The sequence below is a fragment of the Asterias amurensis genome, chromosome 6 (genome assembly GCF_032118995.1).
Source record: "Asterias amurensis chromosome 6, ASM3211899v1".
NCBI lineage: Eukaryota > Metazoa > Echinodermata > Asteroidea > Forcipulatida > Asteriidae > Asterias > Asterias amurensis.
In genome coordinates, this window is record NC_092653.1 from 6584573 (window position 1) to 6602497 (window position 17925).

General features: G+C 39.5%; 2 protein-coding genes and 1 pseudogene across 2 annotated transcripts in view; 1 reads left to right on the forward strand and 2 right to left on the reverse strand.

Annotated features, from left to right (window-relative positions):
* The window catches only part of LOC139938647 (gamma-aminobutyric acid type B receptor subunit 1-like), a 54130-nt gene extending 42103 nt beyond the window's left edge, over positions 1–12027 (reverse strand). Inside the window, exon 1 of the mRNA XM_071934254.1 lies at positions 11794–12027. Within this exon, the coding sequence (XP_071790355.1) occupies positions 11794–12027 (234 nt within the window). The remainder of the gene's footprint in view (positions 1–11793) is intronic.
* LOC139938629 (uncharacterized) lies at positions 561–10935 on the forward strand. The gene is made up of 5 exons (XM_071934226.1): positions 561–643; positions 3522–3720; positions 4914–5296; positions 6441–6545; positions 7279–10935. The coding sequence occupies exons 2-5, from the start codon at positions 3600–3602 to the stop codon at positions 7864–7866; spliced, it is 1197 nt and encodes a 398-aa protein (XP_071790327.1). The 5' UTR covers positions 561–643; positions 3522–3599; the 3' UTR covers positions 7867–10935.
* Positions 12028–13532: 1505 nt separating the features above from the next.
* LOC139938665 (retinol dehydrogenase 12-like) lies at positions 13533–17084 on the reverse strand (annotated as a pseudogene).
* Between the last annotated feature and the right edge of the window lie 841 nt (positions 17085–17925).

Genomic DNA, 17925 nt, shown 5'->3' on the forward strand with positions numbered 1-17925 from the left:
CACTGCTCTGATTGGTTCTTCTGAAAGGAGTAGCCTTCTGTTGTTGGAGGGCTCAGACCTCGTCAGTGACGTCACGCACATTTTATAGATACCACGTAAAAAGTAGCGAACGCCGTTCAAAATCAAACTTTCCTACAAAAATGACAGGGTATTTTCAACTAAATTGAAACTAATTATTATGTACAGTGCTTTTTGCAGCTTTTCGTCCTAAATCAATAAGCAAAAGGAAAGGAAAGGTTTATACTAGACTAGTTCGTGACCCTCGAAAACTAACGCAAACAAAAACATTTTACGTTTTCAAGAACTAACCCGCTTTCAGCCATCGAAGCGTCACGAAATGTTTATGCCTCAATGAACTTTGTGAAATCATGTATAAAAAAAAACCTCGAAGTAAAAAATAAAATGTTTTTGTACAGTGTATTTTTGTTCACGTGGCAATGGTGGCAAGTTATTGTGTGGGCTGCTTATTGTGTGAGGGCCCATGTGTAGTCTGGCGTGTCTGCAGACTGTGGGATATAAACCGAGGCTACGTTTCAATGCCCGGCTCGATGAATATATGATATTTCTATCAAGAGGTCACTTGCAAAATAAACTTAAAAATGGATGGCAGTAACTTTGTTCGGTGACGCCGGTGCTCCAAAAGGTGAGTTGTTTTCTCTATTATGTTTGACTATAGTAGATCTGGTCAAAAATTACGACAGTGTAGACAGAAATGATGTTTCATGGGCACTCATTACAATATTATATTGCAGTCAATATGCGAGTATTTTGAACTGTTAAATTTATGAAGAAAAGTCTATCGAGTGGGGTAGTTTTTTGGTAACGTGATGTGACAAAGTTCTGTTAAATACGTGGTGGTCTGAACGCAGACCAATAGCTCCGTAAACACAAAGTCAGATCATGGAGGTAGAAATTTCTACCTCCATGGTCAGATGCACTACAGAGAAATTTACTACAGCACAAAAATGGCCAGCGAAAAAGGTTGCTTAGACCATTTCTTCTCCTTTGAAACAAGCGGTGCAATTGAGAGGTAGGCCTATTATTTTTAAATATCCGTTTCGTAACTAAAATGTGATTATTAAACGCCCACAATTTCGATCCTGTATTTTTGGCTTACACTTGTTACAATAAGGCCGAGTAAAAAAAGAAACATGTTTAGTGTCTGGGTTTCTCAAAAATAAGGAAGGAGGAGGGGCTTTTTATTTTTTATTTCAAGATGGTCGCCATGAATGTCAAATATCAACTGTTTTTTTCTGCTGCTGAAATACACAAAACATTAAAAAGTTTGGTCAAGGCATTCAGACAAGACATTCAGATTTTTCTTTTTTTTGCTGAGATCATTTAAAATAACCCTTTTTCAACAAAAAAAAAAAAAAAAAAAAAATGTGCATAAAAAAACTTAAGAAAAAAAAGAGGTGTCCTGTAAAAAGGAAGCGGGCGGGACGCTAAACATTTCTATTTTTCTATTTTTACTTGGCCTAATATTATTATGTTTTGGGTATTTACACACCCACAAAGCCTAGTTGAGAATACCGTGTACAACTCTAAATTGGTACTTGTTGACCACAGTTGGTAATTTAATCCTTTTATACAGTCAAAAAGTTTTATCTTATACAAAATGACATGTTCTCTAAGATTTTGTTGTTTTCGCAATCTTTTGTTACATGCTGACTATAGACTGTTTGAAAAAACTGCATTGGTGTGTATCAACTATATATCAGTTAACATATTTAATAATAATCTTGCACTTCTTTGGCCCCCCCCCAAATTTAATCTTTGCCCCCACTTGCCCCACCAAATGAAAATGTCTAGTTACGCCACTGGGAATACTGATACCTACGTACGCTATAACCAGTGGCGTAACCAGGGGGGGGGGGGGCCTATTTTAAATATCCGTTTCATCACTAAAATGTGATTATTATACACCCACAACTTCAATCCTGTATTTTATTTTTTTTAAATTTTTTTTTAATGGCTTACACTTAAGGCCGAGTACAAAAAGAAACGTGTTTAGCGTCCGGGTTTCTCAAAAAAAGGAAGGAGGAGGGGCTTTTTATTTTCTATTTCAAGATGGCCGCCATTCATTGTTAACATAATATCCATTGTTTTTTCTACTGCTGAAATACACAAAACATTAATGAAACAGTTTGGTCAAGGCATAATAGACAAGACATTCAGATTTTTTTATTTTTTTTGCTGAGATCATTTAAAATAATTCTTTTTCAAAAAAATGTGCATAAAAAGAATAAAAAGAGGCAGGGACGCTAAACATGCTTCTATTTTTACTTGGCCTAATATTATTATGTTTTGGGTATTAATACACTGAAATAAAGCATACAAACCATAATTTAATTCATACCCACAGAGCCTATTTGAGAATGCCGTGTACAACTCTAAGTTGATACTTGGTAATCACTGTTGGTAATTTAATCCTTTTATACAGTCGAAAAGTTTTATCTTATACAAATGACAAGTTCTCTACGATTTGGTTATTTTCGCAATCTTTTGTTACCTGCTGACTATGTATACTGCATTGGTGTGTATCAACTATCAGTTAACATTATTTTAATAATAATCTGGCACTTCTTTGGCCCCCCCAAATTTAATCTTTGCCCCCACTTGCCCCACCAAATGAAAATGTCTAGTTACGCCGCTGGCTATAACACTAGCCACTGAATGGAAAGTGTCGTGTTAGTATAAGCCTATACTATACTTTAAAACTGTAATACATTGTTTTTTTCATCGAACACTTGTGCCTGACTTTGTATTCAAGCCCAAACTTGATGTCCTGTTGTATTAACGGCATCAAAGATCTTTGTAATCAGGAAAAATGCTTGGTCGAACTAAAACTATTCATTGACCATGGAACTCACCAGACAATTAGCTGTGCTAATTACACCGAATGCTTTGGGGGTTTTTTTCAACAAAAACTTATGCCTATAGTTTTTTTTATTGTAGAAGAAGCAGTCATGTCATCTAAATTTAAAATTTAACAAAAGTGAGTCTTTAATCGGGTAGAGACACATGATATATTCGACATAAGATTGTATGTAGGAACGTTTTACGGCGAAAAGTTAAAGGTAATAGACACAATTGGTAATTGTCAAAGACCAGTATTCTTACTTGGTGTAACCCAACATTATGCCTACAATAACACAAACTTTGCTCAAACGATCATCGAATTTGCATGAGAGTAATTGAAATAAAAAACACCCTTGTTGCTTTACTTCGTGTGCTTTCAGTTCATAATAAATGGCTTCAGCTGAAGTCTTTTATTATTTTAGTAAGAAATTACCTCTTTCTCAAAAACTACTTTACTTCAGAGGGAGCCGTTTCTCACAATGTTTTATACTACCAACTGCTCTCTATTGGTCGCTATACCAAGCTATAGTTTTTTTATGCTAACAATTATTTTGAGTAATTGCAATAGTGTCCTGTGCCTTTAAGAACGTTGTTCTGTCGTCCGTCAGGAAACAGACCCAAACCGAAAAAAACTAAGTCTCTTTTCTCTGCTTTTATAGACAACGAAAGATTTACCTGTCGCATCCAAGAAGAAATGTCCCATCCTATTTACGTGAAAGAGGAGACTACATGCAGTCATGTCACCGAAGAAAAAAGCAGAATGGCCAGTTGCAACTGCAAGTAACCAGTGCATGAAAAATACCACTGTTTTATTGGGGATAATCAGTATCTGCTTCATGTTTGTACTGTATCATCAAGGTATGGCTTAATTTATTATATCATTATTCGAAGCAGTGGTTTGTAGGTTTTGGAGTTGACGGGTTGGTAGACTTGATTCAAGACCCGTTCTCGCGTGAGATGTCCCTGCCCTATACAATGTAATCATATCACGCCAACGAAAGCAAAACGGGCCAGTGCGCCATGTTTAACGTTTACACAGTCAACATGTTTAAAAATGATTTCGAGAATGGCGCGGCACAGGTTGTGGGATGCCCTGCGGGCTAAGTTTTCCGTTAGGCGATTGGACAGAAATAAAAGGACTTTCATGTGATTGGGTCTTGAGCCAACCCAAGTCTAGTGGGTTGGTAGTCTTTGACTGGTACTATACTATGCTGAACTGCAATTACAGCTTGCTTTTTAAGATCAAAATCTTTTATTTATGGGGATTATCCAGCTCCATGTTTGAAGGCACAGTGGACGTCACAAAGAGTTAAGACTGGTTAGGACTAGCCTTAAAGGCACCGGCTACCTTTGGTAGTTGTCAAAGACCAGTCTTCTCACTTGGTGTATATATCTCACTAGTGGTTTGAACCCGCCGAGGCCTGGTTCTTGACAATTTACATCGACTTCGTCTCGGTAAAATTATCAAGAACCAGGCCTCGTTGGGATTAAACCACTAGTTGAAAACCTCTTCACCACACTTGATTCCCTTATTATAGAGTAGTCCTAATGACTATGTAACTCTTTGTGAAATCGACCCGTGGGACACGTTTGCCAATTGTCAAAGACCAGACTTCTTTACCTGGTGTATCCCAATAATATGCATAAAAACAAACCTGTGAAAGTTTGGGCTCAATCTTGGACATCGAAGTTGCAAAAGGATAAAAAAAACACTGTTGTTGCATTACTTTGTGTGCTTCAGCTGAAGCCTTTTATTATTTGAGTGAGAAATCAACCTCTTTCTGAAAAAAATATACGTTACTTCAGAGGGAGCCGTTTCTCACAATGTTTTATACTATCAACAGCTCTCCACTGCTCGTTATATACCAAGTAAGTTTTTATGCTAACAATTTGTTGAGTATAATAACCAATAGAGTCCGTGGCCTCTAACTAACGCCCTGTGTGATAAAGGCCCTCGGCCACGACCCGGCCGGTTTTAAACGGCCGTTTAAGACCTCGTCGCTACCCTTTTATTCCCTTATTAAATTCTGTAATATTCATTTAAACTTCAGGTACCACCCACAAGAAACACTCCACCATCATGGTCGCCGTCGTGAGGGGTCAAAGTTCAAAAACTAGGGCTGCCCAGGGTATCCGACCAGCTCCATCGGACAATCTTACAACTGCTCAAAGCGTTGCGAACAACTCAACTGCTCGAATTGTTGCAAAGAACAACTCCATTTCCTTGGTGACGACAAGGAAATATCCACAGATTGATTTGGAAAAGGAAATTCCACCACTGGATGAGATTTTCAAGAGGACAGTAATTGTGACGGCGATGTCTTCAAACCATTACAAGGAGGGAAAGGTGATGATCAGCACCGCACAGAACGTCATGCCAAACACGAGGATTGTTGTCTGTGATTTGGGGCTGATTCCCAGCGAAATTCGAGAAGTAAGCAGCGCTATATACATAAGCCATTTTTTGAGATATGGTGGACACAGCACTATAATAACAACCGCATTTCTATAGCGCCTAACACCTCCAAAAGAAAGTCTCTAAGCGCTCAGAGGAACCAAAAGAATAATTAAGTATAAGATAATTTGAATAGATGTGTTTTGAGAAGAGTCTTGAAACTTGAGATCGCAGTGGCTTGTTTGATGTGTAGAGGGAGATTGTTCCATAAGTGAGGTGCAGCAAACTGAAAACTACACTAGGGTTGGGCTAAATTTGTCTGTAGACACTCAAACCAAACAGTGCAAAAGTCACCCATACCTCAAAAAGACTAATAATGGACATGTCTTTTTTTATTTTTTTTATTTGTAAAGCCCGGTTCATACTACCCTTTTTCAGGGCCTTCGTGGCTTGAAGAGCCGCGACCACAAGGGACTGGAAACGCGTACGTGGTCTCCCATTCAAGTCGCTTGGGATTGCGGCTCATTCTTCCTGTGGATGCGAACTTTTACGTCACATTATGGCTGCTCTCGCAGCGAATGTTTCGCAGGAGTGAACACGGTTCAAAACTGTTGCGAATTATTCATCGCGAATTTGTGACGTCAAAATTCGCATCCCATTAACCCCCCCCCCCTCCTTGTGTAAGTTGTTATTGCCTTTAATTTTAAGAGTGGTTACCGAATGTACACTTTCCCTTTAAAGGCAGTGGACACTATTGGTAATAAATCGCTCAAAATAATTATTAGCACAAAACCCACTTGGTAACGAGTAATGGGGAGCTGTTGTTAGTATTAAACATTGTGAGAAACGGCTCCCTCTGAAGTGACGTAGTTTTCGAGAAAGAAGTAACTTTTCACAAATTTGATTTCGAGACCTCAGAACTAGATTTGGAGGTCTCGAAAACAAGCATCTGAAGGCACATAACCTCGTGTGACAATGGTGTTTTTTTTCTTTCATTGTTATCTCGCAAGGTCGATGACCGATTGAGCTCAAATTTTCACAGGCTTGTTATTTTATGCATATGTTGAGATACACCAACTGTGAAGGCTAGTCTTTGACAATTACCAATAGTGTCCACTGCCTTTAAAGAATCATCAAATAATAAAACGATAACTTATATCCATTTGTTCCCCTTTGGTTTTAGCTGTCAACTTTCTGCAATGTAGAAGTGCGAAGTTTTAACTTCTCAAAGTATCCTCCTCACGTAAAAGATCTTCTTAACTACGCTTGGAAACCAGCCCTCATAAAGGTATCCGATCCACATCGCTTACAAATTACAAAGATATATTAGTCTATAACACCCCTCGCATATAATCTGCCGGGGATCACCTCGGGAATCGTAGTTTTAACCATAGCACTCGAAGCAGTCAATATTTGCATATTCGTCTTAATTGATTGGCGACGGTATTTTTGTTAACGTATAGTATTGCCGATAATATGACAATACGAATAGACCCTTCTATCGCAACGTCACAGCCCGAGATTTTGCCAACCGAGGATGGAGAGCCATACATGCAAATCAAAAACAGAGTTTGGTGAAATGTTACACACAATTAAAAGGTACGAAGAATTTGTTGGAAACAATTAATCAAATCCTATATAAAAGATGTTTCACAATTTTGTTTATTTTGTGATACCGCTCTTTTCAGAGCCACCACTCCCTCAAAAGAGTTTTTACCCATGGTTGTACCCGCAACTTTAATATTAATATTTATATTTATAGTCGCTCTTGTTTATTCATGGTTGATTTTTTTTGCTCACATTCGGACGGCCATGCTAATCGGCGCACAATGTCTTTACCGTCTCATAAAGACAGGAATTAGCAGTGTATGTAACAGTACAAAATACCTCGCTGCGGTGTAAAAAAAATGCTACCGGGACCAACAGCTTTACGTCCCATCCGAAGGACATATAACTTTGTATATACCTGCTCAACATTATACTGTGGATTTCATTCTCGATCATTTTGTCTCTTTTGGCAGGAACTACTGTACGAATTCGGCGCCGTCTTTTGGGCGGACTCTTCGGTGCGTTTCAGGAGGAGCATCTTGCTCCTAACGGACCATCTTAAGAAATTCCACGGCTTCATCCCAGAAGTGGCAAATTACGACAGCAGCGGGCAATTCTCAGTGGTTGCTTTGACCCACCCGGCCATGTTTGACTATTTAAAGGTTGACATAAAAACATACCGGAATGATACTGGGTTCACTCCAAAACCCCGCGGCGGCATTCTGTACTTTGTTAACAGCTCCTACATCAATGAGAAACTACTGCAACCGTGGGTAGACTGTTCGATGGTGATGAAGTGCATAGCACCACATGGGAGTCAGAACCCACACACAAAGAAAATGAAGGGATATCACGTGCACCGCTACGACCAATCAGCTCTCGGAATTTTGATGTACAAAAATTTGAGAGGTTTATGTCATATTGGCCATGATGCGACCAAAACCTTCAAGTCTGTTATGCGTGTTGAAAATAGTGGGCATTCTGTAAAAACAAACAAAGTCAAGATTTGTCAAAAAAGAAAAGAAAATGTGATTATTAACTTACAAAACCCCAATTCTTAACATAAATAATCATGTTACTTTTATAGATTATTTTTTAAAGAACCTCTGGTATTATTCTTCCTGATCTTTTACAAACTCTTTGCTGTAAGTGTTTCAAGTTGTATGTTCTGTGCTGACGTTCACCCAGGCCCACAATGTTTTATTCATTTAGCTTGCCTGGGTCGACCCCAGTCTGTGGCGGGTTTTTTTTTCAGGACGAACGTGTGCAGATAATTACCCACGGAAATAAAAAAGCGCTAAACGAACGCACCCAAAGTTTGACCCTCACTGGTCACGGTGACTGTGTGAACCTGGCTGTTGGATGGTGTCTCCATGCTGAAAGTTATGTAATATTTAAGGCACATTCAACGTTGACCCGTGATCTGTCCCGTTCAGGTGCGCCACGAGTCCAAGTTGCATTGTTGTTTATGCGTCAATATTCTCATTTGAGTTGTGTTCAGTTAAAGACATTGGACACTATTGGTAATTGTCAAAATCCAGTCTTCTCACTAGGTGTATCTCAACATGTGCATAAAATAACAAACCTGTGAAAACTTGAGCTCAATCGATCGTCGAAGTTGCGAGATAATAATGAAAGAAAAAACACCCTTGTCACACGAAGTTGTGTGCTTTCAGATGTTTGATTTTGAGACCTCAAATTCTAAATCTGAGGTCTCATTCGTGGAAAACTACTTCTTTCTCGAAAACTACGTTGCTTCAGAGGGAGCCGTTTCTCACAATGTTTTATTCTATCTACAGCTTTAATCTCGCCCAAGTTCGAATCCCACCCGAGTAATGTGCCTGTGATTTGTTTCATAGAACTCAGGATCAGAAAGAGTGCGTACACACATCGTTACCAACAAAGGTTTTATGCTAATAATTATTTTGAGTAATTAGCAATAGTGTCCACTGTCTTTAAAACACCCTGTGGTGTGTATATTCTCATACTCTTCAGTCTCCTGACGACGACCAGAGCAGGGGCTAATTTCATAGAGCTGCTTAAGCAAAACAATTCGCTTAGGAGACATACGCCTTTTGGCGACAGTTATTTGTTTAACTTTTATGCTCTCCTGGGCACCCCACTGTTGTTTTTCTTTGTTTTCTTAAATATTTTTAATGTATGTATATGTGCTTGTAAATGTGATTGCCCGAATAAATATTATTATTATTATTAAGCACGAAAATAGCTTGCTTATTTTACACATGTTACTGGCAAAAATGTCATGCCACATACTTGCTTGTGACTGGTATTTAGCTGTTGTTTACTTAGCATAACAAATTGAGTGGAGTCTTAGCTGGTAATCTGATTTTACTAAGCAAATATTTTTTTGCTTAAGCACAATTTTGTGCTTAAGCAGCTCTATGAAATTGGGCCCAGGCTAGAAACATTGAGACAAATTGGGGTGTTAATTGTTGGAATGGAAATAATTGTCTTGAAAATGTTATAATGTTGTAGAGCGCCTGGGAGTTGGATCAGCGTGAGTAAATCTAAATTTGTAATGGATATAATCTTCTTATCATAGCGCGTATATCCGCCACTCAGGGACGCCATAGATATAATTAAATAGAGTTTCATGGAACCAATTAAATGGCATATAAATGAATTTGACTTTTACAAATGGTTGACTTGAAGGGAGGATATGTGTTTAAAATAAATCAGTTATTCTCGATATCGAGAATTGATCATTGTTGTTTTAATGTGTTCTCAAAAAGTAAAGCATTTCATGGAATAATATTTCATGGGAAGTCTTTCACCACTACCTTCTGTAAACCCTCTAAGTTATTTGTAAATCTGTGAACTTTTAATTTTGGTTCTGTTCAGAAAGTGTCCAATGACTTTTAAACTAGTTGCTTCATGAAGTGATTTTGTGGTTCAATCCAAATGTTTAAAAAAATCCCTGCATGATACCACCGGATAATACACGCGCCGATTACAAAAACGCATTGTTTGTAAAAGTATGTTTTAACAGGGTCCAATTTAAAAAAAACATGTAAGCATAACACAATCTTGCTTAACAGAAACTGGTTACCAGCCCAAACTCCATGTGAGTTTACATTGTTGCAACTGGTGCCCACTCATTTTTCGCTTAGCAAAGAAATTTTACTACGCAGTATTTTCTGCTTAACAGCTTTATGAAAAAGGGCTCAATTTCATGGAGCTTCTAACGACCGATGTTGTGCTTATCTGCGCAAGTTCAATTTCATAAATGCATGGGCGTGCTAACCATCCGGTCCCTACTGCACGAAAATAAATGATGTCACTTTGCAAATACATAGTGAACGCTCAAGCTGGCCACTTGGACCCATTTTCATAGAGCTTCTTAAAATGTACCTAAGCACAAACAGATATACTTACCAGATTAGGGTCACAAGCCAAAATACCATGTGACACGTTCAATTTGTGACTGGTATTTTACTTATTACTGCTAAGCAAGGAAATGCAAGGAAATATTTTTTCTGCATGAGCAGCTCTTTGAAATTGGGCCACGATTTCCCTGCTGAGCTGTGGAATAACCTGCTCAGCAGCACTAGGCACAGTTGGTTTTTATAATAGCGTAAGATACTTTGGGTGAACCTAATCCCTTTCATATGCGATAAAGCTATCTCAACCAAGGAAAGAAATTACTGACAAAAAGTAATGACGACACATTCAAAGGGTTGATCATTAGGGTTTGGTTTGTTAGACAAATATTACATTTTTTTTTAAAGGCACTGGACACCTTTGATGATGTTAAGCCCAGTATTCTCACCTGGTTTATCAATGCATAAAATAACAATTATGTGAATTTGTTTTCTTAATTTTGTCTCAATTGGTCATCGTTACAAGAGAATAATGAAAGAAATGCCTTAAAAAGGCTTCAGGCCTGAAGTCTTTTAATATTTAAATACGTTTAAATACCGACTAAAAACATTTTTACTAAATTCCCAACATAATTGATCGATTTGCTTTTTTTGTTATACTGGTAGTTGGCTTAGCCGTTACTTACTTACCCACCTATTTACTCGTCTATGTTTTCTAATTTGTATTGTTTGTTTAATTGCTGTCCCTTTGTTTACTTCACATACATGTTCTGCTTCAGAGTTATATATACATTGTTTAACCATGGTTAAACCTTTGTGTAGTTATCTACCTTAGCGGTAAGTATTTATTTATTCGTCTATTTAGTGCTGTTTTCTTGTAACGGGCTCATCCGCCACAAGCCTCGGCTTTTAGGATGATGCCTCCATTTGATGTGAATGTGGAAATAAATGTTTTATTGATTGATTGATATTTGAGTGAGAAATTACCTCTATCTCAAAAAACTAATTTACTTCAGAGGGAGCCGTTTCTCACCATTTTTAATACCAACAGCTCTCCACTGCTCATTACCAAGTAAGTTAATGCTAAACAGTACTTCGACAAAAATTACCAATAGTGTCCTGGGGTCGATTTCACGCAAAATAAAATCATATAGTCCTATATAGGAGTTATTTAAAAAAAAACCTTCAGACTTGTCCGAGCTCGAGTAACCCATTCTATCTCGAGAGAAGACTATATCTTTACGAAATCCACCCCATCCAGTGGCTTTTAAGTGAAAATTAATTCAAAATATCTAAACCACAAAGAGATATGAGTTGACTTATCTCCTAAAACATTTTTAGAATTTTGAAACAGTATTTGAGTATGCAGTGCTATTTAACACACATAGGTGTATATGTAACATCTAACATCTATTACCCGCTGCTAAAACATAGTATTCGAACTGGTCTAGTTGCTACAACACTGGTCTAGAATTGCAAAGGTCGTGGGTTCGAATCCGACACGAGTAATATGCCCGTGTGTGCCCCCCCCCCCCCCCCCCACACACACACATAATTCGGGAAAGTACTGAGTATACATTGTTAAACACGCATCGGTGTATTTATGGGTAGAAACCAAAATAGGAACAACAGTGGGTTTGGTCTTACCGCTGTGTCTTTGGGTAGCAAGACGAGCTCGAATCCCGGTAGCACGCCACGATTGGCATTGATATCTCTTACGGCTAGCTGACTAGCAAGCAAGAGGGCCTCACCTCCAGCCCAAGCCCCGGTCATTGGAAACAGACCAAGAAGGTACAGCTTGGTTTTGTTGTTTGATGATGCACTCTCACACGACGAGCAGACGACACCCACCACCATCACACACGCAACCAGTTTAAACATTGGGGCTTTTGAGCGCCCACGCTGCCAACGTTTCTCTTTGGTGAATCAATGAATGCCGAACAAAGAATGTGGTTTTACAAGAGCAGGAACAATACGTAATAAGAACTTATAAATAGTAAACTTGTGGGTACAACCAAGTGTAAATCTATTTTGTGGTAGTGTTGCCTCTGAAAAGAGCCGAGTGTGTGGTCTCGACGTCTCAAACACGAAACTCTGCTAGTATAAAATTATTCTGTTCGTCTTCAGGCAAAGCTTCAAACAATACTTATGGAACAATACGATTGCTAATAGACTGCGCAACGCTCTTCTACCTCCAAGGCTTCACCGTATAGTTATTATACATTCAATGGGATTGTAAACTTGGGCCCCGAGTCTGTGACTGTGGTTTCTTGTTCAAATGCCTGATCGCTGGTACACCATGTAAATAGCGACCTCTTGTGACTTGTACAATTTGTAAGCTATATTGGGTGCGTTCGTTTAGCTTCCCTGGGTCGACCCCGGTCTGCCCCGGTACGTTCGAATAGCTTTGACGGGCTCACCTGGGTCAGCCCCCAGTGCCCTGCTTGTGGAGTGGGTCACTTGGGGTGACCTGAGGTGCACGCTGTCACCACAAGAGGGCGAGTGTGATCGTTCGATTAGCTCTTGTCAGGGGCTCACCCGAGTGAGCACCGCGGGGTACACCCAGGGAAGCTTAACGAACGCACCCATGTGATCCATCTAGGGCATGAAAACAACACAGGAAAACCTAGACTGGTCCCCTGTCTTTATCCGCAAGGGTTAAAGACGGGTTTTTATTTTACCGAACCAGGAATTATTCATTGGATATAATTATTTCATTGGATAAACGTGCAATGACGTAATCATTCAGTATTTGTATATTGATTGGTCCGAGGTGACGTTTGGCTGCGGCACTTGCGCTCGTCCGAGTATAAATCTAATTTAGGTGAAAGGTGCACACAATGACGGGGAATAACCTATAAACCTTTTTTTTTGCAACGTCACAGCCCGAGTTTTTGCCAACCCAGATTGGAAAACTATGGAAAGCCGTAAGTGCAAATCAAGAAAAGATCGCTATTTTTGGTAACAATGTTACCAAATGTGTTGATTTTGTTTAAAACAAAACAACTAATTATGAGAGGTATTTTCTTTAATTGAAAGTTTGCAGGAAATGCTGAATTTGGTTAAAACATCTGTTTTTACGATTGAGTGTTTTACTAACAGTCGGCCGACCATGCCAACCAAGGCGATTTGTTTATCAACAAAAGAAAGGTCGCGAGAGACCACTCTCTGGCGCTATTCACGAACCTCGAAGTGTGACGTCAGATGTTCAGGCTAGGTCTGCCTGCTGATCGCCAGTACACTATATATGTAGCGACCTCGCACTTTTGCCATGTCAATAGAACTATACATACCACTGAATACTTTTAGTACAAAATAAATAATACAAGAGTGAAAATCAATTTGCATGTTCATGTTTAATTGCAAAGCTTTATGTCTGTTATTTTTCAAGTATACAGCTGAAAAATATCACTAGGCCTACAGTTAGAATGGTCTAACAAAACAGGATTAAAAACAACAAATATTATTTCGTTTACCGGTTTCTCCCTTATTGCTCAAGATTTTACAAATTGGTCTTATTTTGTAAAGCTAACCGGGTTTAAATTGTGTCCATGTTTCTCTTTTGCTACGGAAAAGGTATAGGCCTAATTTCTAAGACTGTTAAGATTTCACTTTGTTCTTGCAACATTACTTAGCGAACTTAACAAAATGAACATTTGAGACCAGTGGCTTCACAACTGACTGTCCATAACTCCTTGGCGAGCTCATCGTCTTGAGCGAATGTCGACGGTTCATACTCCGCGCAGTTCGCAAAGTATTTTCCAGAGAGTTCAACCAACGACTCATCCAGAGCGCAATGGAGCGTAGTCTGCGCTCCAGCCGTCTGGTCTATTAAAAACAACCTATAATGAATATATAAATAGTTTAGCAAAATAATGATTATAATATTTGACATAAAAAAATTAATCAAGCGTGTCATGGCCCGAGCAACGGACTCAAGCTGTGGTGTTTCAGATCAGCAGAGTGTGGGTTCGAGTTCCGGTCGTGACACTAATGTTCTCAAGCAAAACACTTAACCATGATTGTTTTGTAAAGTTGGGCAGGTGGTGCTTTCTGCTCTACCACCCAGGCTTCTGATGAATGATACCCAAGCCTAAATCCGTATATGGACTGTAAAAGGGTAACCCTGTTTCAACCCTAGAAGTAGTTGGCAACGGCCCCTGGAAAAATGTGTGTAGCCCACACCTTTAAGTTGCCTTCATGCATTGTGTGTCTGGCGACTTGCATACAAAAAAGAGAAAGACTAACTTACCTCAAAAATGGAAGAGATACGTAATAACAAAGCGCCCAGAACCGGTTTGTGTTTGGGACATTCTTCCAGATGGGAGTGTATATGAGACCCGGGTGCAGGGACACTGATGTAACGCTGGTCGATTTTAGGCGTCTTGCAAGCTCCCGACTGAAGAGGACATTCGCCAGTTTGCTTTTAAAATAACCATCCAAGTATGGGTAAAGTATCTGGCTTTCTCCGTCTGCTACCTCCCGAGTGAAATTAAGAGGTGAGAAGACAACCTCATGACCGCCTGAGGATACATTGATGACCCGACTGGGGGCGCTCTTCTTCAGTAGATCTAGGAGGAGGTTGGTGAGAAGGAAGTGACCGAAGTGGTTGGTGCCGAAACACAAGTCGAATTTATCCTTTGTGACTGCGCCCTCTTCGACGAAAGCTACCGCTGAATAATGTAAATGTCAAAGTAGCCAATTGTATTATTTTCTTTGGAGTAAATAACAAAAGCTCTATTGAGTATTTTAACTCCATCTTAATGCCTGGCATGAAAACACATTTCTACATTATAATACACAAGTCGTGAGATTGAGATTTTGGGCAAACCAAACATGAGCACGAAAAGCAACCTTTTTATAATGTATAGCAAGGTTTGCGGTAACATGTAATGATTATCTCTTCTCCAGCAGACGATCAGAGCATACTGATCGAAACGTCGAGTTAAACCAAACGTTCTTTAAGGAACCACCCCAACTCAATTTAGAGATTAACAAAAAATACATGGTGTTACCGCAAACCTTTCTTTATCGTATTTCCACCATGCAAAGTTTCAAATCTCGGTCATGCAATTAGCAGTTGAAACCGTCTGTTATAAAATGTATATGGTTAGAAAGATGTTTTGAAAGTAGAATATAATGATCCACACAAGTATCACTCAAAATTGCATGGTTTTTCTTTTACGTCGTGAACTAACACGGCACGTCGTTTTGTGGAGTCTAGTTTTGACTTCTTAAAAATGGCCGACCGTGTTATAGTTCGTAAAGTATGAGGAAAACCATGGACTTTCGAGGCATATTCGAGTGGATCATTATATTCTACTTTTAAAACATCTTTCTAACCATATGCATTTTATAACAGACGGTTTCAACTGCTAATTGCATGACCGAGATTTGAAACTTTGCATGGTGGAAATGCGATATAGTAAGTTTTGCAGTAACACCAAACTGTAAAACTTTCACCTGCATTGTTAATCAGAAGGTCGAGTCTGTCTTCAGTTTCAATGATCTGTTGGGCGAACTCTCTGACCGACTGCAAGCTGGACAGATCGAGATGACGGACCACAACCTCCGAGTTACCCGTACGACTCTTGATGTCCTTCGCTACGTCTTCGGCCTACTGTAGATTGCGACAGGCGAGGATGACCCGAGCTCCTCTCTGGGCCAAGTCCAATGCCGTCTCCCGACCGATGCCGGAGTTACCTCCTATAAAGAACACTTGGAAATTTAGTTGAAAATCCGAAATTTAAAGGAACACGTTGCCTTGGATCGGTCGAGTTGGTATTTGAAAAGCGTTTGTAACCGTTGTTTATAAAATGCACATGGGTAGAAAGATGTTGTAAAAGTATAATACAATGATCGACACAAACATGCCTCGAAATTGCACGGTTTTCCTTTTACCTCGTCGACTAACACGTCGGCCATTTATGGGAGTCAAAATTTTGACTCCCATAAATGGCCGACGGTGTTAGTTCGCACAGTAAAAGGAAAACCACGCAATTTCGAGGTAAACTTGTGTGGATCATTGTATTCTACTTTTAAAACATCTTTCCAACCATATGCATTTTATATAAAAAAAGGTTACAGACGTTTTTATAGACCAACTCGTCCGATCCAAGGCAACGTGTTCCTTTAATGTTTTGTGGTAAACCTATTCGGATATGAATTAGGACCTACTGTCCTGTACAGTTTTATTTTGCATCCAGAATTTCTATGGATTTTGTTATACACAAGTAACCCTTGCACCATCACTGACGTCACACTACCCTGATTGTGGTCTGTGTGATTAGGTTCGTTGTTTTATGTATATGCTCTATTATGTTGAGATATACCAAGTGAGAATACTGGTTGAAAGTTACCAAACTTGTCCAGTGCCTTCAAAACGTTTCACAACTTGCTTTTAACAGTGATTGCAGATTATGTTGTTGTTTTTAGGGGTAAAGTTGGGGTTTCGAGGTTTGGGGAGGAGCATTCAGTTCATGTTGTGTAGTTACCCGTAATAATGGCCGTCCTGCCGTTGAGCACCGCATTGCTTGTACAGTAACATCTGCTAGCGATATACTGCCAGTAACTTACCCCGCACAGGGCAACCAAAATGGACACGATCCATTTCAGAATAATATTTAAGGCAGCCATCACTGCGTATATAACGGGGTGACAAAGTAGCGAGTCTTCACAGAAAAGCTGCTCTTGTCAATTGGGTTTAATTCACATTATATACCCATTCCTTCCTGTTCATCCTCACTAGACTTGTGGACAAGTCGTGTCTGTCGCTGTGATAGCGTTCCGACTCTCCCCGCGATTCCAGCGGTATTCTTGCGAGACTGCTGGCCCTGCAAGATCAGACTACTACTATCACGACTTCAATGGGGAGTAGAAGTCGGGCAACCAGCAGTTCCCACGAGAGCAGTGATTTCGCGAGAGCACCGCCTCAACAACTCGACTATCTCACCGCGTGTGACCATTAACGACTTGCACACAAGTCTACATCCTCACTGATTAGGCTACAATCAATGTCCATTGGACAGTGAACTTCGAACCAAACTCCAAAATGGCTCACGATAAGGGCGAACAAAGTCAACCATTTTGATATGATAATATCTTCGGAGTGTTTTTTGTCGTTCTTCAAATCATGCTATAGTTAAAATTCCCTGATTACGTGTTTTAGGTCATGTGTGTTTAGTTACTCAGATTCTAGTGTAGTGATTATTATTGAGCCTTGAGCCTTTACGTCAAACTCCGTCTTTGGTCACCTCTGATGATCTCACATTAATTTCCTTTGGAGATTTACAGTCAAATCCCTGGTCTACATAGTTACAACATATCAAATAAATGCACGCTGCTGCATGCAGATGACAAAACATGGCAGCTAGCAAACATTCACCTCGGACCAATCAAACCACACGGAAAGCTTACGTCACTGCACGTATATCCAATGAAATCATTGTATCTAATGAAGTCATTTGTTATGTAAAACACGCATGTGTCTGCTGTTGAAGGGCCAGTCTAAAAAGTTATGTAATACTCATGGTTACAACATCAAGAGGAAGACCACATCTGATCTACCATTGGTTAACGCGACTCCCAAAATGACCAATGAGACATTGTCATCTTTGATCAGCTGGCTCGACTACGAACCATCTTAAAAGTGGTGGTGCGCCGCCTGTTGAAAACCTCCACGAATTGATTCATATCAACCGTATTGAACCAAGACTAGACACACAGGATGCGGACCAGGAGATGACACGTTGCCAACGTGCCATATCTATATTCTAGGCT